General features: G+C 34.4%; 6 protein-coding genes across 9 annotated transcripts; 3 read left to right on the top strand and 3 right to left on the bottom strand.

The window, feature by feature from the left end:
- Positions 1–1543: 1543 nt before the first annotated feature.
- On the bottom strand, positions 1544–5941 carry ALPHA-SNAP2 (alpha-soluble NSF attachment protein 2). The gene is made up of 9 exons (XM_022048523.2): positions 5605–5941; positions 4802–4851; positions 4591–4663; positions 4267–4346; positions 3911–4062; positions 2984–3143; positions 2797–2844; positions 2438–2518; positions 1544–1813 (listed from the first exon to the last, which is right to left on the bottom strand). Exons 1-9 carry the CDS (start codon positions 5747–5749, stop codon positions 1733–1735), a joined length of 870 nt encoding a protein of 289 aa, XP_021904215.1. The 5' UTR covers positions 5750–5941; the 3' UTR covers positions 1544–1732.
- Positions 5942–6530: 589 nt separating this feature from the next.
- Positions 6531–8571, top strand: LOC110819354 (amino acid transporter AVT6C-like). Its single transcript, XM_022048516.2, has 5 exons — positions 6531–6973; positions 7153–7305; positions 7442–7642; positions 7753–8218; positions 8367–8571. Exons 1-5 carry the CDS (start codon positions 6595–6597, stop codon positions 8473–8475), a joined length of 1308 nt encoding a protein of 435 aa, XP_021904208.1. The 5' UTR covers positions 6531–6594; the 3' UTR covers positions 8476–8571.
- A 649-nt stretch (positions 8572–9220) lies between these two features.
- Positions 9221–11851, top strand: LOC110819272 (amino acid transporter AVT6C-like). 2 transcript variants are annotated; one of them, XM_022048401.2, is made up of 6 exons: positions 9221–9330; positions 9494–9918; positions 10090–10242; positions 10631–10831; positions 10932–11397; positions 11539–11851. In XM_022048401.2, exons 2-6 carry the CDS (start codon positions 9546–9548, stop codon positions 11645–11647), a joined length of 1302 nt encoding a protein of 433 aa, XP_021904093.1. In that variant the 5' UTR covers positions 9221–9330; positions 9494–9545; the 3' UTR covers positions 11648–11851. The 2 variants fall into 2 exon arrangements, with proteins under 2 accessions (XP_021904093.1, XP_021904092.1); XM_022048400.2 differs by lacking the exon at positions 9221–9330 and having other exon boundaries at positions 9383–9918.
- A 1122-nt stretch (positions 11852–12973) lies between these two features.
- Positions 12974–15218, top strand: LOC110819311 (amino acid transporter AVT6C-like). Its single transcript, XM_022048456.2, has 5 exons — positions 12974–13670; positions 13768–13920; positions 14085–14288; positions 14369–14834; positions 14924–15218. Exons 1-5 carry the CDS (start codon positions 13310–13312, stop codon positions 15048–15050), a joined length of 1311 nt encoding a protein of 436 aa, XP_021904148.1. The 5' UTR covers positions 12974–13309; the 3' UTR covers positions 15051–15218.
- Positions 15219–16211: 993 nt separating this feature from the next.
- Positions 16212–20826, bottom strand: LOC110819310 (ARM repeat superfamily protein). 3 transcript variants are annotated; one of them, XM_022048454.2, is made up of 8 exons: positions 20514–20822; positions 19817–20010; positions 19002–19160; positions 18816–18879; positions 18474–18581; positions 18193–18291; positions 17748–17873; positions 16212–16561 (listed from the first exon to the last, which is right to left on the bottom strand). In XM_022048454.2, the coding sequence occupies exons 3-8, from the start codon at positions 19029–19031 to the stop codon at positions 16416–16418; spliced, it is 573 nt and encodes a 190-aa protein (XP_021904146.1). In that variant the 5' UTR covers positions 19032–19160; positions 19817–20010; positions 20514–20822; the 3' UTR covers positions 16212–16415. The 3 variants fall into 3 exon arrangements, with proteins under 3 accessions (XP_021904146.1, XP_021904147.1, XP_088068891.1); XM_088212765.1 differs by lacking the exon at positions 16212–16561 and adding an exon at positions 16593–17066 and having other exon boundaries at positions 20514–20826; XM_022048455.2 differs by lacking the exon at positions 19817–20010.
- A 550-nt stretch (positions 20827–21376) lies between these two features.
- On the bottom strand, positions 21377–25811 carry LOC110819261 (Nop53 protein). Its single transcript, XM_022048384.2, has 13 exons — positions 25390–25811; positions 25007–25185; positions 24146–24315; positions 24012–24060; positions 23899–23924; positions 23646–23726; positions 23446–23556; positions 23222–23313; positions 22708–22827; positions 22503–22625; positions 21977–22043; positions 21781–21860; positions 21377–21583 (listed from the first exon to the last, which is right to left on the bottom strand). Exons 2-13 carry the CDS (start codon positions 25173–25175, stop codon positions 21577–21579), a joined length of 1095 nt encoding a protein of 364 aa, XP_021904076.2. The 5' UTR covers positions 25176–25185; positions 25390–25811; the 3' UTR covers positions 21377–21576.
- Between the last annotated feature and the right edge of the window lie 992 nt (positions 25812–26803).

Below are 26803 nucleotides of genomic sequence, written 5' to 3'. Positions count from 1 at the left end.
TCTGATGAATTAGAGCAAACCCAACAGACAAATACAATCAGACAACAAAAAGAAAAAGGAGGAAAAAGACGAAGGATGCAGTAGCCTTCAGTTGCTCAGCTCCCATAACCGGTCAAGATCGATGCTTACCCGAGACAGATTCGTTACAAAGAATTTCCCAAAAGCACCCATAAAGCAAGTCACCCAGAAAAAATAAGAGGGTAGAAAAAGAATCTGAGCTGGACTTGCTTATGCATATCACGAATGAAAAAAGAAAAATAAAGAATTCAAGATGAGAAACCTAATGAAGAAGCAAAGAAAAATAAAAAAGTCAAGATGAGAACCTAATGAAGAAGAAAAGTATATACTAATACCTAAAAGGATTGACAAAAGAAAAAGAGGTAAGAAACTTTAAAGGGTGTTTCTCTCCGTCAAAACTGTTGCTAGTTGTATAATAAGTTCTTCCATTAAAGCAACCGGATTTAATCAGCAGAAATGGCTGAACAAAACCTCAGCAAAAAAAAAAAAAAAAAAAAAAAAAAGTTGTAACTGCAAAAGCTAGAAACTGTTCATCCACCTTTCTAAGAGGCTTGTAACTTGCTTTTTGTCGTGATGAAAGTGAAGCTCTTGGTTGGCAGAGACTCCAAAGGCGACCAAGTTGAGCTAGTGGGCGGCTGACTGACTGCGGAGAGACAGAGCAGCAGGCATACGCGTATATTAAAATAAAAAATAAAAAATAAAAAAGGAAGGAAGGAAGCTGAAAATATCTGTAAAAATTACAATTAATTAGTATGTCCTCAGACAGAGAATACGTACTCCGTTATGTGTTAATATTTTGTATTTAAGAAGCTAAATGGGTAATATTTAACAAATAAATTGTTAAATAGCAGGGCAGTACAAATAATAAATCATATGGTTTTGGGTATGAATTTTCAATTAGTTGTAATCTGAAACATAATAAAGTTTTAATATTTAATGGAGAACAATCTGGTAGTTGCTTGGTCGGGACACTCTTTGAGGCCAACTAACTACTTATGTTTTGTTTTATTTTCTATTGCATTAATTTTTAGTTAAATTAGTGCTGATATAAATATTTAATAAAACAAATTATATAAAATTATACATAACAAAGTCAACAAAAAATTTGTAAATAAATTGAAAAAAAAAAAATTTAACACAATCTTGTATCTTTTATGAAGGAGGAAGCCTTCCCCTGTTAAACAAGTCTTTTTAAAAGGGCAGAAATTAGATAATTATTTTTCATAAGCACTTACCCTTTATATTCAACACTGAGACCACCACCTCGTGGTTCTATACATATAAACCCAGGTTAGGAGAATTTAAGTCACCCAAGTTGGATCTTTCTAAAATCTGATGAAACATACCAAGATCAGAGTAAAGTTAATTCTATCACTTAGGAGCAACCAAGACCAGGATCTCACCAGCAAACAAAGGCGGTAAGAAAAAAGACCATAAACCTTTTGGGTTCAACCCTATCGAGTTTATCCAGCATTTTATCTCACTCTCGCTTTCATACGAAAGCGGAAAGGAGGATATGAGAAGATAAGAAAACATTGTCACTTGATTACAAAGTATTTGCTCATCATTCAAGAACACACTGATCAAAACTCAAATCAAATGCATTTTTTTAAGCAGGCAGAAGCTGTGAAGTGATGCAAGTCAACACAAGCTCATAGTATAATAGTACAGTCATCCAGACAAACGCCAGAAGCACATATTGAAATAAAAATTATTATGTAAGATCATCCTCTTCCATCTCTTTGACTTTCAACATTTCTTTTACCCTCAACAAAAGCGTTGTCTTCCAGGGATCCTACAACATCCAGCATCGGAGTAATATCATCAGAAAATAGCAGTATTGAAACATTGTAGAAGGGAAAGTAGGTAATTGGGATTTATTCTTGACACATAATGCATCACTCTATTATCAAATCTAAAGTTCTAAGAGACATAAAAAGATTTATGTGTGGCTGTGACCAGATAAAATTGATATTTTCTGAACTATATAATAAACTATTCAGAAGTGTCATCAAATCTAGCCTTTTCTTTTTCAAATTAGATAAATATTTAAACATGGCTCTCAGCGGCACTAGATTTTTGTTTAATGAGTGATTTTCCCTCCATGATTAGCCTCATTTTACTCTTCTGCATTAGTCTTTGAATTCAAAGCCTAAATTCCAGTGCTACGAAGTAAGTTGTCCAACAAGGACTTTAGTTTTAAAACAATTGACCTCAACCTTATTTCTGAAAAAAAGAAAGGAAAAAACACATTTTGAAAGATTTCCACAGTTACAATTTCACTGGTGAGTGCATTATGCTAGATAGCAGATCATTTATAATATTCTAAATGCAATTATGTCTTATTATTTCCAACAAACTTAACACCCTCTATCTGCTGCTTTAATAAGAAGAGGTTTTAACGGTAAAGAGGATGTACCAATTTGGTCATGCTATCAAACTCCTTGACAACATCAGTAAACTTTGTGACATCTTCTTCATCAATAGCAGCAGCAATATCCTGACACAAAAGAAGTTATCTATATGAAAATGATAAAAAGAAGACAGCATGATTGCCAGATCATTAATTTAGTTCCATCTACAAGAAGCAACATCAGTATTAAAAATGCTTCGCAAACTAATCATAACAAACATTTTTAAAGGAAAAAAAGAGCAGAAAAAACTGAACTATTTGATATCCAACATATTTTAACAACCATCTGCTAACAGAAAGCTCCCATAAGGAGATAAAAAACATAGTGGATAATGTGGAAAAAAAATCCTCCAATCATCACTCACCTCCAAGAGTTTTTGTTCACGTGTTCCAGAAAATGTTGGATCCAGATCCTGCAAAAAGTTAGCATGATATGAAAATTAACTTGAACATTGAAATTTCTTAGACCTAAAAAAAATTTAGATTTTCAAAGGTGGTGGAAAGACTAGATTTAGACACTTCATAATGGAAGAAAAATAGTAAAATTCAGACCTGATATCGCTCTAATGCATTAGTTATGGCAACAGGATCGCCCTTGCAGAGTTGGCAAATGCCAGCATTAAGAAGATGACCTTTAACTCCATACTTCAGTAAGTTATTGTTGAGGGAGTATCTTGCTATCTCTTCATAAATTTCGATTGCCTTCTGATATCTGCAATAATATTGTAAGCAGGTCATTCAAATCCCAGTTAGCAACCTTGTCAACCTCCATCTCCCTCTTTCTCAAAGAAGAAAAAAGCAGACTCTTCTCAGCACTTTCTCAGGCATTATTTAATAAGTAATATTATCCCTCTAAGGTAAATGAAATGTTTATGGATTTCATAGCTCTCTTTTGTCATCCTACTTCTTGCTATGATTATCCTGTAACTACTTGAAAAATACATTAGAAAATGAAATAAGAAATATATGCATTAACTGTATGTGCTATCAACGACAGTCTGTGATTAGAAGCCTGGTAACAATATCACATACAAATTGACGGCACTGTTAAGATAATTGGACCACCATCTCTACCACATTCGTACTGGTAGGAGTCAGGATGTAATTACATTCCCTGTGAAATTATTTCACTTAAAAGTTCTAAAGTGATTGCATTGCATCCAAGGCCTTCCTAAGATGTGTGGCCAAAACATGCATGGTATTCGGACATGATTGGCCTATATGAAGTACCAGTTTAAAGATTTGCCATACCATGATAAATCAACCATAAAATATAAAACATAGCTGCATAAATAATAAATTATAAATGAAACAGCATTTTAATATTTACAGTGATACTAGTAATTATTATGTATATCTACCTTTTTTTATCCTCTTACCAAAGAACTTTGCACTAGCATACTACTTAGTACAAATGAGAGATCCAAGATGATTAAATGCAATGGTACATAATGATTCTGCAAGAATAGGTGCTCTTACTGTTCTAGCTGGGCAGCAAACTGGGCAACTTTTTGCTTGCATTGGTTGGCAGAAGTGGTTACTTCCTCACTTTGGAAGAAATCAGCTGATTTTTCATAGTAAACAATAGCTTGCTCTAGATTCTGCTCAGACTCATAAAGCTCCGCAATTTCCTGAATTTTAAAAAAAGTGACAAGTCATAACATGTTCATAGAAATTCTTAAAACCATACTCTTTGCAATAACCCCTAGATTTAAAAAGATAATAGAAAAGAGGGGGATGGGAAAAAAGGATAGAGCAATCTTCCCAAGTCATTTTCTTCTCTAAAAAAAAGAAACAATTAACAAACATGTGCCATCACAAAGAGCTTAAAGTACCTTATAATATCTTGCAGCCATGCTTAGCCGTCCAATGTCACAAAACAAGATTACTGCCTGGTCCAAGCAAGCTATGGATTCTGCAAGAAGATAAATTTCCAATGAGGTTATATTCCCAGAGGAAACCAAATACTAGAGATGTAATAAGCATATGAGATGCAAAGAACATCGATATTGTAAGAAATGACAGTTAGGCAACCAACATCCAAAGAATGTAATACCAACATCAACATAACAAACACATTAATGAAAAACCATATTAGTCCTAAATATCTATATTTGCCACCGCTAAAAAGCCACAAAGTAAAGCAGCGCTGTACTTACCAGTTGTATTAGTTTTCTTATAGCAATGTGCAGCATCAACATAAGCTTGGGCAGCTTCATGTTTGCTATCCAACTACAAACAAGAAGATCAACATTTGTTTTTGAGATAAAAAACAAGACGATCAACATCATTGTGCTAGTTTACAGAATACTCCATTTGTAGATAGAATGTGAAGTAAAGGTACAATTTGCCAATTGATCAATAAGTTACCTTCAAATGACAGTTAGCCAGCTTTACATAAGTTGCTCCTGCTTTATCCCCTAAAAGAATAAAAATAGATGATGAGTAAATCGCAGTCTGTATCCTCTATAAAACAAGGTTTAACTCCTCATTCAGAGGTCAGAATCGAATGATCCAATAACAAAAGGTCGAATCCCCCAAAATCTGTTTCATCAAGTAATACTAGCAATCAAAATCACCAAATGAACTTGTAAGATTTTTAGTTACTTCAGTCAATTCCTTTTCACTGCAGAACAACTTGTAATTGATATAATTACAACAAAGTGTCAGTTCTTTAAACACTTCATCTAATTTCACATTCTGAAACCTATGCACGTCAAACAAATCATTGCACACCAAAATACTCTCCCATCTATCACACATCATCAATTAATAAGATCTAAAATTGAAGCCTTCCATCGAAAACCAACCAAAATAAGCCCTACATGAAAAACCCCAAAAGCATGATAAAAGAACACAAACTATTTATCTGATCATTAAGCAATGACCGGAAAACAAATCCTAAAGTAGCAAAAAGACAAGCCAAACAACCAACTCGAAACGCATTACCGAAAATCGGATAACCAGAAACTCATCAACATCAAAACATGCGTCATCGACAATTTGCATAAGCGATAATAACAAATCCCTTTACAAGATCCGATGTTTCTGTTTCCGCGATATAATATCGCAATACTTTTCTCGGGAAACAAACAGACCACAGAATGAACAACAACGACAAGACAGACGGAAGCCAACAAACATTAATATAAAAATAAAAATAAAATACATACATGATTTAGCAAGCTTGAAGCAATTAGCGGCCTTGTCGAAGAGATCGGCGGCGTCCTCGAATTTTGAGCCGAACAATCCCCAACCCGTAAGCTTCTTCTCGGCTTTCTTCTCGAATTCCTCTCCTCGAGCTAACTGATCCCCCATTTTTCCTGTCCCTCAATTTCTCGTCTCTTTTTTCCTTAAATTTTTTTTTTTTTTCCCAATCAATTGATTTTTAAAATTTTTCTATTTTCAGATAATATGTTTTTGCTGGTTGAAGAGAAAAAATGAAAAACCCAGCAGAGAAAATGAAGAGTAGTTGCCGTGATGACGACGGAGATTGTTGATGCTGAGAAGGAAAAGTGAATATCCTTAAAATTGTTAATGTCAAGGTTGGGCCGTTTGGAAAAGTCTTACGGGTCGGGTTATTTTGACCCGCGATGGCCCAAAGGGCAGCCCAGAAAACCAATTTCAATATCCATAATTGAAGATTAGTTTAATCTTATCGTTATTTAAAATTTTATAAATATTTGACTATCGTAATTTATTCTAATTATTAATTAATGTTTAAAACTAAAACAATTCAATATTTTCCTCTGTTAATGTGTGTGTGTATATATATATATATATATATGGTTTATTTTTTTTTTTTGACAAAAAAAGAAATATTAATTTAAACATATTTCTTAATCTTATCCGAATTAAATGGATAAACAATTTTTTTTTTTCATTTTTTGGGAATTTATTTATTATTTTGAATTTCTTTATTTGATTTTTTTAATCCTTTTTTTTCGCGGCAATATTATCTACCAACAAACCAGGAATTCCTGCATACCAAATTAATGTATTTGAAAAATTATTTTGACAAGTTATTTATGATAATTTGTACTTTTTTAATTAAATTTATTATCTTTTATAATGGTATCCCTTCACGTTCGAAGTGTTGGAATTCAAGAAGACCATTTTATTTTCCATCCGAAGTCAAAAGAAGAAGACCATTTTTCCAAAGCATGGAGAGGAAGAATAACAGTAGCCAAGATCCAATCCTTGACATCCCACTCCTCCAAGAACCTAATCATGAACCAGGAGGTGCAACAATGTCAAGTGCAGTGTTTAACGTTTCGACAACGATGGTCGGCGCCGGGATTATGTCTGTCCCGGCCACGATGAAGACGCTAGGAATCGTTCCCGGCTTGATATCAATTCTGATTGTTGCGTTTTTGGCGGAGGTGACGGTGGACTTCTTATTGAGGTTCACTCGGTCTGCCAAGTGCACCACCTATGGTGGGTTAATGGCCGACTCGTTTGGACCATTTGGGTCTGTTGCAGTGCAGATTTGTGTCATGATAACCAATCTCGGTTGCCTTATCATTTATTTGATTATTCTTGGTAAGCTTTTAGGATTCTTAATTTCCAAGATTTTTCTGCCATTAATGTCTTCTTCAATGGTGTTTTTCAAATTGTAATTGATCTTGTAAGAATGGGTGATGGGGGATGGGACCTCCCATTTGGCCCCGTGTTAATTTAAGGCAAATTAATCCTACTCTGACAAACTTCGAATTCTTTAGGGGATGTTCTCTGTGGAAATCGATCCGGAGAAAGCATACATACTGGGATTTTACAAGAATTGTTTGGAATTCACTGGTGGAACTCAAGAGCTGTTGTGATTCTCCTTGTTGTTCTCTTTGTTATGCTTCCATTGGTCTTGTTACGCCAAGTAGGTAAGTCAGATTTCTCTGTTAATAAACCAGTATTCATTGAGTCATATAATATTTTAACATTGTGTATATATGTATATATTTGTAAGGAATGAAAGAATTTACGTGATACATATTGGATTATACTTGAAAATTACAGATTCACTTAGGCATAGTTCAGCAGTGTCCATAGGACTTGCGGTAGTGTTTGTTGTGATAAGCTCAGCAATGGCTATTCATGCTCTATGGACTGGAAAAACACAAAAACCAAGACTAGTACCAGACTTTACCAAAGTCTCAGTGCTTGATCTTTTCACAACGATTCCGATTTTTGTCACAGGCTTCGGATTTCATATGGTCGGTAAGTTCATACACTGTGAAATGAAGAGATTTTCTACGAACTCAACATATACACGGTGTATTGTAATGTAGTTTCTAATGAAAGAATACTTTGTTGTCAATGAAATGCAGTTCATCCAATAAAGGCAGAGCTTCAGAAGTCATCTGATATGAGTTTAGCTGTTAGGATTTCCTTGCTCATCTGCATTGCCATATACTTCACCATCGGTTTTTTTGGTTACTTGCTATTTGGTGACACCATCATGCCCGATATGCTGGTGAATTTTGATAAGAATTCAGATTCATCCACCGGCCTAGTGATCAATGACATAGTTCGACTGAGCTACGCGATCCACCTAGCATTGGTTTTCCCCCTTATGAACTATTCTTTAAGGGCAAATGTTGATGAATTTCTCTTCCCAAAGAAGCCTGCTTTGGCATTAGACACCACCAGATTTGTGTCCTTAACTTGTGGTTTACTTACAATTACTTACACTGTAGCTGTTGCCCTTCCAAACATCTGGTATTTTTTCCAGTTCATGGGATCCACAACCATTGTTTGCCTCGCATTTATATTTCCTGCTGCAATTGTTTTAAGGTACAAATTCTTTTCTCTTCGTTTTCCTCCACTCTTCGATTTCTTTTCCCTGTTTAAATTATTTAAGCACGTAAAAGGATCGATATAGTCAGCGTAATTGAGGTATTTTACGAAAAATTTGAAGAGAATTTATCTTGATTTTTAACAGGGATGTACATGGAATATCGACGAAGAAAGATAAGATTATTGCAATACTAGTGATTATCTTGGCTGTGATGACAAGTGCAGTTGCAATTTACACAAACTTGCTGAGTTGAATGGAAAAGGAAAGTCAGAAATTAGAAATTAGCTATTAGATCTCAAGACGATTTACTTCAAATTCAGATATTGATTATTTCGTATATATTTTTTAATAATTATCTTAATTTTCTTTTTATCGTCATCCTTAATATAAATTATAATCATGATTTCAAATTAAAAAATAAATAAGTATAAAATTAACTATAATAATACAAAAGTTATGAAGTAAATTTTAAAATTTTTTAAAAAATAATTACAGATCAAACTATGAATTTAAATTCACTTTTAACAAACTAATAAATACAAACAATCCCAAATTAATCATAAACTTGGATTCTATAATTAAGTAAATACTTAAATTATCTCCTTAATTAATACTGTATAAATCTTTTTATTTGTAGATAAGCATTAGATAAATTTGATCTTATCATTATTTAAAATTTTATAAATATTTGACTATTGTAATTTATTTAGCACGTGTTTTTTTTTTTAGTTAGATTTTAATATCATAATGTATATATGTATATATTATATATTAAAATGAAGGGTAGGTGACATTTCTAAAAGTTTATTAGAGATCAAATTTTCTCTCTAATTAATAATCCTAAGAGCTTAAAAATATATTTTTCAACAATAGAAAGTTAGGAATGCTTAAAATTTTGTATTTTAATTTATTCTAGTTATTAATTAATGTGTTAAACTAAAACCCATTTCATATTTTCTTTTGTTAATTGTATGTATATATATATATATATATATATATATATATACATATGGTCCAAAAAAGAAATGGACAACTTCCACTCATCACTCAATTCTTATGTGCCAATATTATCTACCAACAAACTTTGAAATTCTGCATACGAAATTAAGTAAGTTTTATTTGTTTTCAGCAATATATTTAATATATTTGAACAATACCATTTTGTTTGGCATCAACTAATTTATTATATTTTGTATTTTTCTAACATCTAACAATTAAATTATTCTCTTCTATAATGGCATCTCTTCATGTCCCGAATCCTGGAATTGAAGAACACCATTTTATTTTCCATCAAAAGTCAAAAGAAGAACCATTTTTCCAAGCATGGTGAGGAAGAGTAACAGCAGCAGCCAAGATCCAATCCTTGGCATCCCTCTCCTTCAAGAAGCTACAGGATGTGCAACGATGTCAAGTGCAGTGTTCAACATTTCGACGACAATGGTGGGCGCCGGGATTATGTCAGTTCCGGCCACGATGAAGACGCTAGGGGTCATTCCCGGCTTGATAGCGATTTTAGTTGTTGGGTTTTTCACGGAGGTGACGGTGGAGTTCTTATTGAGGTTCACTCAGTCTGGAAAGTGCAGCACCTATGGTGGGTTAATGGCCGAGTCGTTTGGACAGTTTGGGTCTGTTGCAGTGCAGATTTGTGTCATGGTTACCAATCTTGGTTGCCTCATGATTTATCTGATTATTCTTGGTAAGCTTCTGGGATTTTCTTCAATGGTGTTTTTCGGTTTCTTTTTCTTTTTCTTGTTCTTATCTTATCAATAATGGGTGATGGGTGATGGGTCCTCCCATTTGGCCCTGTGTTGATTTAGGGCAAATTAATCCTGCTTTGACAAAGTTATTTATATTGCAATTATGTTAGGGGATGTTCTTTGTGGAAATCGATCTGGAGAAAGCATACATACAGGAATTTTACAAGAATTTTTTGGAATTCATTGGTGGAGCTCAAGAGCTTTTGTGATTCTCCTTGTTGTTCTCTTTGTTATGCTTCCATTGGCCTTGTTACGCCAAGTGGGTAAGTCGATTTCTCTCTTAATAAACCAAGATTTTCTAAAATGTACAATTGATTGAGTCGTATACTTTCTGACATGATTAGGAGAATTTTTTGTGTATATTTAGAGAATATTTTAAGGAAAATTTTAGTACTATGTGTGTACAAGGATATACAACTCTATACGTGATGTACTCTTATTTTTCATCGGAGTGGAAAAACTCTTTAGTTTTGCCTGTAGCTGTAGGGATACTTGTTGAACTCTGTAAATTTTATATTTTTTCTTGTTTTACTCATTACTTTGTGATTGTGCATATTGATGATTTAATTTCCTCAACATTAACATTTTATATATATATATATATATATAAGAATTGTAAGAATTTACATGGGTTATGTTGCAAAATTGCAGACTCGCTGAGGCATAGTTCAGCAGTGTCCATAGGACTTGCGATAGTGTTTGTTGTGATAAGCTCAGTAATGGCAATTCATGCTCTATGGACTGGAAAAACACAGAATCCAAGACTAATACCAGACTTTACCAAAGTCTCAGTGCTTGATCTTTTCACAACAATTCCGATTTTCGTCACAGGCTTCGGATTTCATGTCGTGGGTAAGTTAATATATTCTGAAATGAAGAGATTATCTACAAACTTAACAGATATATAGTGTAGTTCATAACGAAAGAATACTTTGTTGTCAATGAACTGCAGTTCACCCAATAAAGGCAGAGCTTCAGAAGTCATCTGATATGAGCTTAGCTGTTAGAATTTCCTTACTCATCTGCATTACAATATACTTCACTATTGGCTTTTTCGGTTACTTGCTCTTCGGTGATGCCATCATGCCCGATATGCTGGTGAATTTCGATCAGAATTCAGATTCATCCATCGGCCTAGTAATCAATGACATAGTTCGTTTGAGCTACGCGATCCATCTAGCGTTGGTTTTCCCCCTTATGAACTATTCTTTAAGGGCAAATGTTGATGAGTTTCTCTTCCCAAAGAAGCCTGCTTTGGCATTAGACACCATCAGATTTGTGTCCTTAACTTGTGGTTTGCTTACAATTACTTACATAGTAGCTGTTGCCCTCCCAAACATTTGGTATTTTTTCCAGTTCATGGGATCCACAACCATTGTTTGCCTCTCATTTATATTTCCTGCTGCAATTGTTTTAAGGTACAAATTCTCTTCTCTTTGTTTTCCTCCACTCTTCGATTTCTTTTCCCGAAAATACCCTGTTTAAATTATTTAAATACGTCGATTTAGTTGAAGTATTTTACTGAAAATTTGAAGAGAACTTTTCTTGGTTTTTAACAGGGATGTACATGGAATATCAACAAAGAAAGATAAGGTTGTTGCAATACTAGTGATTATCTTGGCTGTGATGACAAGTGCAGTTGCAATTTACACAAGCTTGCTGAGTTGACTGGAAAAAGAAAGTCCAAATTAGCAATTAGCTAATTAAATCAAGATGACTTATTTCAAATCGAGATATGTAAATTATTTCGGATACGATCTTCGATAATTGAGTTAATTTTCTTCTTTTTCTTTATCCTTTGTACAAATTGTATCGATGATTTCGGATTCAATGAATCGATAAAAGATGAATAGTATTTTGCACTTTAGATAATATCAATCCTGTAAATTTAATTAAATTCAATTATAGAAAAATTTAACTACCAAGTTTGAAATAAATTAGTGCAAAAGTAAACATAAGAACACAAAATTTTGTGCTAATCTCTGCAATTTAGAAGGGAAAAACCATGATTCTGAATCAAATTCACTGTTAAAAAATACCGGCTGGACTAGTTTTTTCTACTCGGTTCTCTTATATGTACAGTCATATATATATATATATATTATCTTTTTGTATAACACGGGCTGGACCCACTTAAGATTACGTGCATTATCAAACTTTTTTGGTCTCTTTCTCGTTGAAGTGGAGAGATATATTTGTTAATTAGCTAGAGGGTATACTTAAACAATTAATTAGATTATTAAGCATACAAATAATTAAGCTCTTCTATAATTATATATTAATAAATCTGATTCTACATAATCTCAAATAATCAAAGATTAACTTGTCGAAATTTAGCCGTAAAAAGCAACATGGAGGATATCTTCAACCCATTTTCTGAAATTTTGTTGGAACTCACAGCATGACTTCAATTTTCTCGGGCGAGATTTCAAATCTCTCTCTCTCTCTCTCTCTCTCTCTTTCTATATATATATATATATATATATATATATACATATGTATACACATGTAGACACATATACATATATTTTTATCCTATATATAGATGTGTACATACAAAAACACACACACACATAAAGACACACACACAGAGACATAGACGTACCATTTTGTTAGTGGGCTCGGATGTCTGATAAACTTGAATCTTTACGTATGGGATTGAATTTATAATTAGCTTTAGGTCTTTTTCAAGTTTTGGATTTAGGGTACGTATGAATAAGCTCTAAATCTTATGTCTTAATGGTTTCTGTCTCTGTTTACTAATTTTAGCTTTGATTTTTCAATGATCACAACTTTAACTTCAATTTACACCTTATATTCCAAATAAATTAAGAATTTTTATGAAATTAATTTGGAAATTTCTCTCTTTTTTTTATGTAACTTCAACTTTTTTGTATAATTACATTAAAAAGTAATTTTGTCATAAAAATTAATATAATATTTTTTTAGTACGTTAATGTCTTTAAATTCATGGTACACAGAGAGACAATCAATCTCCTGTTTGGTTCTTGGCCATCCAAACTGGACCCTTCATACCACCTCTTTTTCCGTCCATATACATTTTCTTTTATAAGATTTCATATGATTCCAACCTGTCGTCTCCACAATTTTCCTAAACAGACCAATCCCGATTCTCTCCTTCATTTAATTTTTCCAATTATCAATCCAATGATTTGATTTTGGTCATTAAACAACTCAAGTTCATTTGATCTTGGTTTGAACCTTGTATTATTATATATATGACAAACATTATTCTACCATTACATGCTATAACACATACCCAGAACAAAGAAAAAAGAAAAGAACTTACTTTTCAATCTTGCCGGAGGAATGTCTCCGGCATCTGGATCAGAGGTTCCGCTCCTACCAGACCACCGGAAGCCGGGGAGGCAAGCTTCGTTGTCCGGGGCTGTGTTTAATGTATCCACGAGTATAATTGGAGCTGGGATTATGTCAATCCCAGCCACCCTCAAAGTGCTTGGTGTGATTCCAGCTTTTGTGTTGATTGTGATTGTTGGCTGTTTGGTTGATATCTCTGTGGAATTCTTGATGAGATTTACGTATTCTGGTGTTTCCACTACATATTCTGGTGTCATGAGGGAGTCATTTGGACGGCTAGGATCTGTTGCTGTTCAAATATCTGTGATGATCACTAATCTTGGATGCTTGATTGTTTACTTGATCATCATTGGTGAGTGCTTAAGATTCAAGAAGCTTGTTTTAGTTGTCTTGATCTGAATTAGTACTGTGTTTTTTAATGGGTAGATTTTGGTTTCTTTTTTTGTCAGGGGATGTTTTATGTGGGAATCAGCCTGAAGGATCTGTTCATCTGGGTGTTCTGCAAGAATGGTTCGGATTTCATTGGTGGAATTCGCGGGTTTTCGCATTGCTTTTCATCACTATCTTCGTAATGCTTCCACTGGTTTTACTCCGGCGTGTAGGTAATTCATTCCCCCTCGGGTTTCCTCTTGTCTGGTATTTAGATTTCAGCTGTTACATAAGTCTTATAATGGTAATAGAGTAGAATGTTTCGAGTTATAATATCTATCATTATACGATCAGGTTTAAGTAGATACGGCGATGATGACTGTTTTTCATTCCGCAGAATCATTGAGCTGCAGTTCGGCAGTAGCTGTTCTACTGGCTGTTATATTTGTCGGTATAACCTCAGGTTTGGCAATAACTGCACTCGTGGAAGGCAAAACAAAGAACCCGAGACTGCTTCCTGAATTGGACAATGGAGTTTCCTTCTTAAACTTGTTTACTGCAGTCCCAGTTATCGTTACAGCTTTCACATTTCATTTTAATGGTAAGAACAAGCAAAATTTTTTGTCTGTCGAATTATCAGTTCTGGTGTCTTTACAAGTGCTTTTTTGATCATTCCTGCAGTTCATCCAATTGGGTCTGAACTAAGCAAGCCTTCTGATATGATATCAGTAGTGAGAATTTCGCTGCTGTTATGTGCTGCAATATACTTCACCATAGGCCTTTTCGGGTACGTTCTTTTCGGAGAATCAATCATGGAGGACATACTTGTTAACTTCGATCAAAATTCAGATACTGCTGTAGGCTCATTACTTAATGACATAGTCCGATTAAGCTATGCATTGCATCTTGTTCTTGTGTATCCTCTCTTGAATTTCTCTTTAAGATCGAACCTGGACGAGTTCCTTTTCCCGAAGAGGCCTCCTTTGGCAACAGACACTCCCAGATTTGTCGCTCTTACAGTTAGTCTACTCGGTTTTTCTTACCTTTTAGCCATTGTTGTCCCAAGTATTTGGTACCTTTTCCAGTTCTTGGGATCAACTACTGCAGTTTGTCTCGCTTTCATCTTCCCGGGCGCTATCGTTTTAAGGTACTTTTCCAGAAGAGCACTTTGCCTATCGATCAAATTGTGGTTAATCGGATTATTCTGATTCTTATTTTCGTCTTTTGTAATGACAGGGATGTTCATGGCATATCAACCTCCAAGGATAGAATTATAGCGGTGATAATGATAGTTCTGGCTATTGCAACAAGCATAATTGCAATTTCCACCAATATATACAGTTTTATGGGCAACAAGTCATGATTCTTTTTTGCATTGAAGATCTTGTAGTGCTTGTATTCTTCAATTTTCCAGCGCAGATGTGAATTTTTCGTCGGTGTTTGATTTATGTAATATAGCTTAGCTTGATTCTTTCTCTAAATATGTAAGAAGATTTCTTTGATTAATCAATGACCAAGGACGTTAGAACAACACAGAGAAGCTGTACTAAGTACCAAAACACAAATCTAGGACACTTGTGTACAAAAATGTTCATAGCCGTGGAAGAAGGTAAAACACAGACTATGTATAGCATTAAATCATTCTCACTGATAATTATTAGAAAGGCTGAGGAGTTGCCATGGAGTTTCCCAGAAAGCTTTCAAGAATGGGTAAGGCACTCACTTGATAATTTTATCTTTGAAAGCAGAAGAAAATTGATGTATAGTAGGTAGTTTAGTTGATAAAATCCTTTTTCATGATTAAAGAAGACTGTATCCTTCTATATATCTTATATTGGCTAGGTAAAAGAAAATTTCCTGGAAAGAGAACTTCATACTTCAGGGGGATAATCCGGTAATACGTTTTAACAAAGATTGAACTATCTTATTTATAAGTATTTGAATCTGTTCCTACTTTCAATAGAACTGCTTACAAACATTCTTTCTATTTATTATTATCTAAAAATAATTAAATTATTAACGAATAGATGAAACCAAGAAATAACCCTTCGTTCGCGAAATCATAGAAAATCTCGATTAAAATGAAACAATTCCATCAAATTGAATATGATTGTATGGGATTTTCAAATCTTAGAAAAACTTTTCTCATGCCATTTTCTTGTTCATCTCACCACAATTATCCCAGTCTGGATAGTGTTTTCAAGGCACTCTTTGGTATGCTTCTTTCATTAATTGACCAAATTGGTTTAGGGCAATCTTCAAAAGCAGATACAACTTACATATTCCTTTATATTTGACTGAATTAATCATAGCCGGTATGAAAAGCAATTGATTTTCAATGTTTCTTTCTGAGATTAATTTTCTTTTTTTTTCTATTTCTATTTTGATTGAAGATGAGAATGATCTGGTGTGAGCATGCAATCATGCAGCAGGATCATGATATTCTATGCGAATACAGAATTTAACTTGCTTGCAGTACAATGGAAGCACTAGGGTCTGCTAGGAGCATTCTATGCACTCCATATAAATCGATTCTAACTCAGGTGGGTATATTAAGGTCTCTTAGATGTATCATATCTCCCAATAATTATCTTACTTTTAGTGACTTTTTATAGTAAGTGAAACATTATTCAATTGAATAGAAAGATACAAGAGAGTTATCCCTCAAAACTCTAGCCTCCTGCAACATTTAGAAAAGGTTTTTAACCCGAAAATACTTTACCACAACTCAAGACGGTGTATGATATCTTAAGTCTTCAAATCTTTTCAGCAAGCTTGACTTGTATTTCATAACATCAGCATCCTCAATAGAATCTGGAATAGACTTAACGACTGAGATTCCCCCAGCTCGATGTAAAGTATCAACAGCTCCATCTGCCAGGAAAAGGAAAAAAAAAATGTGGATTGTTCAAACGTCCTTGGTAAACGATCTAGGAACTTAAGTTTAACAGCAAGGATTTCCATATGCCCTAGTTGCATGAGCTTAGCAGTTACTTGGCAATGACCTTTCATTTAACTATTTCTATGGCAATGTTTTAGGTTTTTTCTTGATATTCTACGTTATCCAGTTTCAATTTATAATATACCTTTTGCTTTTCTACAAAAACAACTAAAATGTTTCTTTGAGTTATTACCTTCGACATGCCAATTTTTGGTGTTATTCTATAAATAATAGAGTGAATATTTTCTATTAACTTACACTTCTAGAATAATTGCTCATACTAAATTACTTCATATAGTTTGAGAGCCAAATGTTTACAATTTGAATCTTGACTGCCACCTTCAATTTCAGTTACTTAGATTTCAGCACAAGCCATGGAGGACTTGTGCTCGTCAAGCTTCCAACCTAGCAAGTTTGTGCATGAGGGAGTGTATTGATCTGTAAGTAATAGATTGAGTCATTTTCTGAGTTTTTTTAAGTTATTGACACAATTAATTATTTTGCATAAGAGTTTTTTGAAACTATTAACACAATTAATTATTTTATACTTTTATTTCAAAAGAACAATTAATTATTTTATACTTGGAAGGCCAATGCGAAAGTCATCTTCATAACAAAAGATGCACAAACAAATCATGAATCCCCAAGAATTCATTATCTTTAACACACTGCAAGAAAATTATTAGCGTATTCAATGGAGAGTTGAGGATCAAGCTTATTTATTTGGAAAGAAACCTCTTGGAGAAATTCGTGATGTAAACCTAGGAAATATATCTGCATTTATTTAAAAACCATAGGAATTTCTCAACTCAACTATGGTTTGACCCTCCTCTTTGCAATGGGAAAAAAAGCCTCAAACATTGAAAGATTCTGTCAGCCCCACTTAAACACCTTAATCAATTCATGGAAATAAGGACTAGGAAGGATTTTGAGAGAGTCCAATGTTTGAAGCCTCTCATAGACTTATAATGACACAAGAATTTGATACAAAAAATGAAAAGTTAAACATATCTGCCTATACATGCATGTTATAGATGCACTGCCTGATTTGCAACAATAATGTGATCCTGTAAGTGTATATTTTAACAGAAATGAAAAAAAAAAAAAAGCAAAACAAACCTGAGAGCGAGAGGGCGGCAAGAGCCTTTAGAGCTTCTTTCCGTGTGCGATCATCTTTAGCAGCTCCCAACATATTCAAGAGCTCTTGAGCCCCACCCATATCCACTATTTTCATTCTTCTCTCATCTATGAAATAAAAAAAAAGGAGACCAAAACATATTATATGAGATGCAGTCAAGAAACAACTGGCAAATCCTATTTTTTTTAAATAACAAATGGCAAATATTTGATACATGCTCTATTAATTTCAATTGGTAGCATCTATAGGTAGGATCCAAATCTTAGGTTTTGTTCTTCCCAAACATTTCTAAATGCCACGTAGTCAATGTAGCTATATAACACTGCATCATTTGCCTAAAGTTATCAAGGGAAAAAAAGGTATCTTTCGAGTATTCTCGACAAAGTTCTAAAACTGTATCACTTCTGTTCAGAAAAGGACACTAACCATCTATTGCAAAACGTGCCAATCGTGAAGCTCCCATTCTTTTAAACAAAGGATCCTTGATTTGCAACAGTGATACAGACTGTTGAATCAAATTATCTCCTGAAACAGCAAAGCAGTGTGCGTATCAGAAAAATAGGTTTTTCAGCAATAAAATCCAGCCAAATGCTGATCTCAGGACCAATTTTCAGCAATATGATCTCATAAAATGGTGAGTTTACATTTTACAACCAATTTTCAGAATATAATGTAGTCAAATACTGAGTGGAAAGAAATTTACTTACCCATGTAAGGGAAGAACTGGTAAGCAACAACTGTTGCAGTCCCTGCAAAAATCAGTTTCAGTAACCATCCAATTTTCCTTTCAGCTTCCTCTTCCATAGACAGTTCATCTATAAATTCAAGCAACTTTCAACAGTGAGAAAAATGGGACCATAGCAAGCCAAATTAAAAAACAAATCATAAAAAGTTAAATACTTCCAACAAATTCCTCATGTAAAGTATCATATTCATGCAGTTCTCTAGGTTGATCTTTATGGATCAAAGGAAAACAGATAAGAGAAGCATGAAAATAAAGAGGAGAAAAATAGAACAGAATCAGTTATGTAGCTAAGAAAAAGAGAAACCTTTTCTATTAAAGGATGAAAACTTGCAAGACCGCAAATACCCAGAATTTCTTCTAAAGAAGTACTGCAAAAATATTTAATGCACGAATTATAACAAACTCATAAAGCAATTTATCAGGAAACAAACAGAAAAACTGAGAATGTTCCTGCAAATTGGAAAGTTGAAAGAGTGGAAGGGATCATAACAGTATTAAGCTGGGCTGCTAAAGCACGCATGTTGGGAAGCGGAAACTCTGTATAGCTGAGCTATCTAAAAGTGAAACTCCTGCTGCTATGAGCATCAATGTCCGTCCCCTCTTCTCTATTGGCAGTGTCACAATGGGAGCGACACGAGGCAAAGGACTCCTGGAAACATAAATTTTAAAAAAATTTACAATTAAAAGGAGCTGTCACTGATCCGACTAGAAGCAGAATCAGATGCTAAATAGTACATTTGTCAAAATCCGAGATCTGAGTCCAAAATAACACAGGACACGAAGGTGTGAGGCACCTCACTGTATACTAAAAGTGCTTTGCATGCATTCTCAATAATTTAACTATTCTCTGATGTGTGAGTATGACATTAATCTAAAAATTAATAATTATATTTGTGAACCATATGGGGAATTACGGGTTAAAATACATTGAAAATAAAAAATAAGAAACAATGGAAAGAAGACTAAAAAACCTAGTTGAATTCTACCATTGGTCATCTCCTCAAAATTCTCCATTGCTTCATGCTTGGCAGAAGAATGGACATCACGATTTCCCATATCATTTTAATCCAAGCCAGCAAGATAAAGTCACTCTTTTTATTTCTCATTATCTTTTGAAAATTTTCATGTTACTATTTACTATTCTTGTTATCTGTTATACTTTTGACCATGTGAATGTACCAAGCACACCAAAAATACATTCAACAGACCCTTTAGAAATGTAAAATAAGAAACAGAATATGCAAGACTGGTGTAGGGTATGCAAGCTGTTTTTTCAGACAGTAAACATAAGAGAAAAATACATACCAAGCTTATCACATTTTGTATTGGTTCAAATGAAAGCAATCGGTTGCAAAATACGTGCTAAACAGTACAGAGCGCAAACACCCAAGCAATCAACCAATTGCCTTTTTACTGTTGACATCTGTTTCAAAATCTATTCTGCACATCCTTTGAAAGCATTATCCTTTATACCGTTGACATCGGGTTGAAAAGCTATTCTGCTCATTGTTTGATTTAGGATTTAGAGTTCAAGCAGTAAACAAAACAAACAAAAAGGAGATAAAGCTTAACTAGATTCCCTTTCTTAGCTCGGATCAAGACAGTAAAAATAGAGAAATAAAATGAACAAAAGGAAGCAGTACAGTGAACTTCGTGACATCTATTAACCAAATGAATACCACTTGCTCATGAACATCCTATAACCTTATGAGATAATAGTGAACTTCGTGAGAATGAAAGGATAATGCTTCCAAACAATGATGAAATGACATCATAATAATAAAGAGCCAAAAGCAACCCATAACAAAATATAATCCTGATTAATAGCGTCTCAACTAAAGCAAGGGGATTTGAATAGATTTCACAAAACATAAACTTGAAACTCTTCATTCTATAAGGAAGACGATAATTGTGATCGACGAGCACTACATTCAAACAATTTCTAGTATGAGACACAGAAAATTACAGTCGAAAATGAAATTTGGAAGAAGATGAAGTATACCTAGACACTGAGAACTCAGCTTCCTCTCTGTCTCTCTTTTTTTTTTTTTGCCCCCTTCTTTTTGTTCTTCCTCTGCTGATAATCTCTCTTGTCTTCCCCTCACTCTCTCCTTCTATTTCTCTTATACCTCACCCTTCCATCTCAATCCTTCCAAAAACCTAGAAGATCTCCCCAAATCCCTAAATTTTCTCGGCTCACTGTCTCATTATTTTCCCCTAAATCACTCTCTGCTTTCCTCTATCTCAAATCGCATCTCCCTTTCCCCTCTCTGCCCCCGCGGTGTACGTTTCGGCAGCTCTGTTTCTCTAGCCATTTTTCAGCAACCAGGCAAAAGAAAAGAGCTTAAACGGTGGCGTTTTGGACTAAAAGATGATGGGCTGGGTGCAGTTTAAATGGGCCGACTTGTTTGGGTTTCCTTTTTTGATATAATAATACTAATAATTATTATTACAATAATAGTAATTAAATAATAATTATGATAATAATGACAAATTTAAATTTTATTTATAAAATTCTGGTGTTACAGGCAGAAATGCAACCGAGAAGAAGGAAACGGCGTATATGAAAATATTTTATTTTTTGGTTTTTAACTTATAATATACATATATTAATAAATAAAAAAATATTTATGTTACTTGACACGTACTACTCATGCATAATATTAAATTTTTAGTACAATTTAATAATGATATTTTAAAATGTATCATATTTTATTTTTGTTTTTTGAAAAATTAGCTTTATTTTTAATTCTCACACATTTGTGGTAAATTATATTTGATAGTTGGATAAAACCATACATTATTTGAGTCGGGAAATATTATTTCTTTCTAAGAAATAAAAATGGATTTGTTTGTAATTGAAAATTTGTGGTAAATTATATCATATTAAAAAAAACACACACACAGTTGAGCATAGAACAAAAAAGAGTAGGCCATCAAGAGGCTCCAACTTTGACCACAAGTAAAATACAAAACTGAAAGCCTTAATACCATGGGAAAAACTAATCAAAACTAGAAATATCTTCTCCTTCTGCCATGACTAGGTGCGCATCTTCAGTACGTTATTATTTCCTGTCCAGCCAAAAATGTGTTCCAGTTGAAGTATGAGAAGGGAAGAAATGGATTTTAATTTAGCAATAGATTTCTATATTTATAGCTGCAGTGCCATTACATGCAAAAATGGTAAGAGTACGAGGATTTAAAAAGAAAAAAATTATTCTATTTTGAGCTTCAATCGGGCGCAAGACAGAGGGAATTAATTAACTGACCTTCTATTCTTGCCTGTTGGTACGATCAGTCCTCTTTTCTCGAGACTTTTAAACCGATCCCTTGCAAGGGTACAACACCCCTGTATGTGGAAACACAAAATAGAGAGATAAGGTAAAGATTTTCAATGTCTATCCAAAGTGAACATGAAAACAAAGCAAAAAAGCTTTGAAAGGAACGAGGAAGAGCAGAACATACTTTCAGCTTCCGGAGGGAACCAGTGATTTCTTCGGATAAAAGGACTTGAACAGGAGCAGGTTGAAATCTATAATAGAGAGTAAAAATTATTCCACCAAACAGGATTCATAAGTGTCACTGTCTCAAGCTAATTGAAGCAATGCTCGATGCTTGTAAGATTTGTCACCACCCACTATAATGCCTTAGCTTGGTGGTGGGATCCTCTCACTAATCGTGAGACCAACAGTTTATACAGATCAGCTAAATGTATGCAATTATATAAGCAATATCCAGAGATAACGTTTGATTATCTTATTTCAACAAGTCAATCTGAATAGTTTGTCAGCGCAGGGAGAAAAAACTTCCTCCAGCTTTAGTAGGGTTAGGAGTTACAAGAAAAGAAAGAAGTTTTACTGCCAGAAATTTCCAAATGCACGCTATTTCTTGTAAACAAATCAACCACACAAAATCGGAATTGGAATCAAAGGCTGATGAAGTTTCCTTTTCCTTTAGCAGACTGAATGTTTAATAAGAAAAGTTAGCTTACTTGTGCTTTCCCAACCGAGGTGGACATGACTTTAATCTTTCTTGCTTGGCTATAACTCTCCTCAGATGTCTCTTGTTCTTCTCTGCATCCTCTTCGGCTATTTCTTGTAAGATATCTGGCAAGCTGCAGAAAGGTAAACCAGCAAAATAGTCAGTGCATTTTATTTATCGAAAAATTTGCTAAGAGATGCAGGATAACATATTACCTGTCTATTTCTTTTGAAATTTCCTCCAGCTTTTTTGCCTCCGCTTCCTTTTTTTGTCGTTCCTTCCGTCTAGCTCTCCTATTCAACTCCACTCGCGTTACCCTCTTTGTCTTTGAAGAACTGCAGAATGGTTATTCAAAAAACAAATCCACAAATATTAAAATTTGATCATTCTAACTCCTAATCTAAGAAAAATTATTTCCACTAAAAGCTCACAAATTATTTTTGACAACAGGCTTGAGAACAGTTTGACTGAAGTCTATAGATACTAGCACAACAGGCAATTAGCAAGAAAAATCATCTACTATGTATTATTGGAAGATACATGCTTGATGCCTGCTCTCATCAGAGCCGTTGCTAAGGAACCAAAGCATGTTTTGAGGTTGCAGAAGTTTCAAAGGGATGTTCTCTTCGGTGAAGATTGAATTTTCTTCCCCCAAACTCTTGATTATCTGGATCTATCTAGTGGAGGTTAAGAGTACACTCACAACAGAAACCATGGCAAAGAGCTTACCTTTTCTTGGATGCAGTATCCTCATTTTCACTCGAGTTTTCCATATCTTTATCATCATCATCGCTTCCAATATCCACATCAAGAAATAACCTCTGAAAAATTAGCTGGATTTTGTAAGAGTTCTGCTTTAAGTGCTTACTTCTAGATGCATGATATTGTATCACCTTTATGCAGTTACAGCCACATTTTGGTAATAATGGATGGAAGCAACAGCATACACTTACATCTTCGTCATCAATCACTTCCCCAGGAACAGTTAATGGAACAGGCTGGGGTCCCAATTCATCCTGATAGACTTTCTGCATTTCTTTAGCAACTGCTTCCGCCAAGGCATCCTGCACAGAAATATAAGGCAAAACCCTTGTAGTAGTATCAGAAAGGAATAAGAAGCACATTAGCTGCATACAGGAATAAGAAGAATTACCTGATGACTTTCAAATGTCGGATTGTATGAGCATCCAGGATGCTCAACTTCTACTGCTGGAATACATGTAGGTTTGGTTACCTGCCAATTACTGGCTCATCAGCTACGGCACCTTTAAAACTAAAAATGCGTAACATAATAGAAATAACTGAAGTACTTCCAGGTCAAAAAAGAATCCCCTACATCGACTACATGAAACAAAAAATAAGTCATTAGAGTCAAATTCCTAAAAATAGTTGCGACAATGATTTACCTTTCTAGCATTGTTATTATGTTCACCTGCAAGAGAAAGAAGAAACCCTTTAAAAAAAATCTCTAAAAACTAAAAATTGAAAATATTAAAATGTAAGGGCTGCAATATAAAACCTTTATTTTCCCACAAGTCAATCATGTCAGATGCAGGAACAGAGTCCTCCTGAAGGAACAAATTAAGAGCAGAAAGTTAGCTCCATACAGTGGTAAAATCAAAAGAATATTCTTCTAACATAGAAAGTATCCACCTTGGAACCACCCTGAGCCACAACATTTTCTTTCACGACTATTTTCTGCTTTTTCTTGGACTTCTGTTTTGAAGACGGAACTGCCTGAACAAAAGGATTGCATTGCAGTATGCTCTCAAAATGGAGCACTTTTTCTCTGTGCTTTTCAATCTTACGTTTCGCTGAAAGATCTGGTACGAGAGAGCATGGATGGATTCCATTAAACAGTGCAAAGGAAAAGAAAAGTTACCGAGAAAACAAACCATGCAACCAAAAAAGACAAAAAAATGGGAAATAGTTAGTGAACAAAAGATGTCACACAAGGCCCAAAGCCAACACGAGTAAGGAATTGATACTTCACTCTGCTTATTAAAACTTCCATTTTTTGGATTAAGAAAATGTATACTTCTAGTTCACAAGGCTAACTAAAATACATGCACATCTGATAGTATGTCAAAGGATCAATGCTAACCCTCTAACATGAAATTCAAACTCAAATCAGTAAGACAGGAGGATCCTTCCAATCCATTTCTAAGCCATCTCTCTTCCAATTTACTAGAATCACCATGGAAATAGCAATCAATAACCTTATGATTATCTATAATAAACCAAAGAATTCATTGATGGAAATGAGTTAAGCATCAATCTGTCACTATTAACAGAAGGGCATATATCAATTGATAAATAACCATTTCTACATATTCATATAAAGGAAATTCAAATGACAGGAAACTCATCTTATGCAAAGCTACCACAAAGATCAGAACAGCATAGACATAAGATGAGACACATGATCAAGCTAAACATCACATATTAATATATACCCAGGAATCAAAAAAGAAAAGTCAGTAAAAAAAACAAAATAAGGATAAAGAGAGAAACCTTGCGACTTGTCGATGAAGAACATGGAATCACTAGGAGCAGAAAAGAGGTCACCGCCAGAGAGAGCATCCTTGGTGGACTTCTCATAGAAGTCTTCAATATCTTCTGTGCTTATGTTCGCCCTCCATGCTTTCTTTCCCTTCCTCGAGCTCTTAGCTTTCTTTCCCATATCTGTCTCTCTGCAAATATAGCAAACAATACAAATACTTCAAAAACTAAAGCTCGTTTGAATCAAAGTCTATTCTATACCATCCTATCCTATATTTTAATAGTTTGATAGCTAAAATTTAGTCATTATTTGTATATTGAAGCATAATTGAATTATCACCCTGTTCTCCTTAAATTTCCTCCAAAAAAAACATTAATTTTCACTGAGAACATACCCGAAAAGCCTTTCTCTTTTCGCCCAAACTTCTTCACCCTCGCTCGACTTCGCCGCTCTTCTCAAATAGCCTCTGAACACAGTGAACTCCTCTTCGACTCTACTCTATCAGGTGGCCTAATCGCGTTCCTCCAATTATTAGCTTTCACTCTCAGATAATCACGCGTTTCAGCTCTATATCTCTTTCCTCTAAGGACCTCGGCTTTGCCAGCTCCCTCTCTAGATTCTTACCCTTTCGAACTTAGGTCTAGTGCTTCGACGGGCCTTTTTATATCACCCTCATTTCTCCTTCTTCTACTTCAACACCTCAGGAATCAAAGAAAAAGACAGAAGCCGTGAAAACCCTTCTTCTTCTCTCTTCCTTCGACAGGCCTTTTCACAAAACCCTAGAAACAGGTTTACAAAATCCTGAAACGGTAGCTTTTCGCACTTGACAGTAAGCTGGGTTGGGCTGATTTCATGGACTTTCTTCAAACGTCTCAACTAAACCGAAATTAAAAGTCACCAGGCCCACATTTCAAACCCGGCCCAAGCTCATTTGTCCCATCTCTAAACGGCATCGTTTAGAAGTAACTTCATTTTTCTCTGGTCGTTTGAAGAGGAACGACTTTCTTCTTCACTTTCATTTCAGGGAAGACAAAAGAAGCAAGAGGAGGCATGCTCTCTTCTTCTTTCTGAATCTGGGTTATCTGTCATTATTTAGAAACAAGCCTTTTTAGTTTCCTTCTGGTATATATTTTGTTGATTTTTAATCATTCGAGCTTCAGGCATGTTTGCTTTAGTTAACAGCATGGGAAAATGATTGTCCACGGGTTCAAATGCATTTTTCTTGACTCTCTCTGAGGTAAAAGCATGAAGTATTTAAAGATTTGTTTGGCAAGATGGCCGCCAGACATTCTGCTCATAAAATCTGTCTTGATTGCATTAGTAGCCGTCTTTGTTTAATACTGTTTCAATGGTTGAAAAAAATTTAAAAGATTAATCAAGTTTGCTGCTTAAAGGATTCCTGCTGCCCCTTCTTAGCCTCTTAGTTCTAATATATGGTCTTAGCAGTATATGCGAGTAAGTAGTTACTGTTCATACGGATGATGGGCTGCCGGAGATGGCGAGAAATCTAGTCATTCTCTCAAGGTTATTTTAGCGTTCCAGTTTTGTTTTAACTCGATAAGAACTGTTTTGAATCTCTTGTTTACATTTTTAATTATCTTTCATTCTTCTATTTGGAATTGTGAATGAGAGAAAAGGATTACTTGGAAACCTAAAAATGCGAAGACAATTTGTTTTGAGCCTTTAAACATGTTTGGTTGGTAAATCTTTTGAGGCCTTAAACAAGATGAATGTTTTGTTTGAATTATGATTTAATAATGATGGTATGATTTTTTCATAATTTTTTTTTATTTGTTTGTATTTTTAAA

Source organism: Carica papaya, chromosome 2 (assembly GCF_054855325.1).
Source record: "Carica papaya isolate Zhongbai chromosome 2, ASM5485532v1, whole genome shotgun sequence".
Lineage (NCBI taxonomy): Eukaryota > Viridiplantae > Streptophyta > Magnoliopsida > Brassicales > Caricaceae > Carica > Carica papaya.
Note: the sequence above shows the minus strand (reverse complement) of the source record. Positions and strands in the feature narration are given on the sequence as shown.

What these genes read in the sequence shown, in the direction of transcription:
- ALPHA-SNAP2 (XM_022048523.2), bottom strand. Translation starts at nt 5,749, where the DNA reads ATGGGGGATCAGTTAGCTCGAGGAGAGGAATTCGAGAAGAAAGCCGAG. An exon ending in GTGAACAAAAACTCTTGGAG is followed by an intron (nt 2,519 to 2,796) that starts GTGAGTGATGAT and finishes CTTTTGTGTCAG; the next exon opens with GATATTGCTGCTGCTATTGA. An exon ending in TTGATAGCATGACCAAATTG is followed by an intron (nt 1,814 to 2,437) that starts GTACATCCTCTT and finishes TGGATGTTGTAG; the next exon opens with GATCCCTGGAAGACAACGCT.
- LOC110819354 (XM_022048516.2), top strand. Translation starts at nt 6,595, where the DNA reads ATGGAGAGGAAGAATAACAGTAGCCAAGATCCAATCCTTGACATCCCA. An exon ending in GGTCTTGTTACGCCAAGTAG is followed by an intron (nt 7,306 to 7,441) that starts GTAAGTCAGATT and finishes TGAAAATTACAG; the next exon opens with ATTCACTTAGGCATAGTTCA. An exon ending in CCTGCTGCAATTGTTTTAAG is followed by an intron (nt 8,219 to 8,366) that starts GTACAAATTCTT and finishes GATTTTTAACAG; the next exon opens with GGATGTACATGGAATATCGA.
- LOC110819272 (XM_022048401.2), top strand. Translation starts at nt 9,546, where the DNA reads ATGGTGAGGAAGAGTAACAGCAGCAGCCAAGATCCAATCCTTGGCATC. An exon ending in GATTTATCTGATTATTCTTG is followed by an intron (nt 9,919 to 10,089) that starts GTAAGCTTCTGG and finishes CAATTATGTTAG; the next exon opens with GGGATGTTCTTTGTGGAAAT. An exon ending in CTTCGGATTTCATGTCGTGG is followed by an intron (nt 10,832 to 10,931) that starts GTAAGTTAATAT and finishes AATGAACTGCAG; the next exon opens with TTCACCCAATAAAGGCAGAG.
- LOC110819311 (XM_022048456.2), top strand. Translation starts at nt 13,310, where the DNA reads ATGTCTCCGGCATCTGGATCAGAGGTTCCGCTCCTACCAGACCACCGG. An exon ending in TGTTTACTTGATCATCATTG is followed by an intron (nt 13,671 to 13,767) that starts GTGAGTGCTTAA and finishes TTTTTTTGTCAG; the next exon opens with GGGATGTTTTATGTGGGAAT. An exon ending in CCGGGCGCTATCGTTTTAAG is followed by an intron (nt 14,835 to 14,923) that starts GTACTTTTCCAG and finishes TTGTAATGACAG; the next exon opens with GGATGTTCATGGCATATCAA.
- LOC110819310 (XM_022048454.2), bottom strand. Translation starts at nt 19,031, where the DNA reads ATGCGTGCTTTAGCAGCCCAGCTTAATACT. An exon ending in TAGCAGCCCAGCTTAATACT is followed by an intron (nt 18,880 to 19,001) that starts GTTATGATCCCT and finishes ATATTTTTGCAG; the next exon opens with TACTTCTTTAGAAGAAATTC. An exon ending in TGCCGCCCTCTCGCTCTCAG is followed by an intron (nt 16,562 to 17,747) that starts GTTTGTTTTGCT and finishes TTTTCCTGGCAG; the next exon opens with ATGGAGCTGTTGATACTTTA.
- LOC110819261 (XM_022048384.2), bottom strand. Translation starts at nt 25,175, where the DNA reads ATGGGAAAGAAAGCTAAGAGCTCGAGGAAGGGAAAGAAAGCATGGAGG. An exon ending in ATAATAACAATGCTAGAAAG is followed by an intron (nt 23,727 to 23,898) that starts GTAAATCATTGT and finishes AGTAATTGGCAG; the next exon opens with GTAACCAAACCTACATGTAT. An exon ending in CCTCGGTTGGGAAAGCACAA is followed by an intron (nt 22,044 to 22,502) that starts GTAAGCTAACTT and finishes TCTCTATTATAG; the next exon opens with ATTTCAACCTGCTCCTGTTC.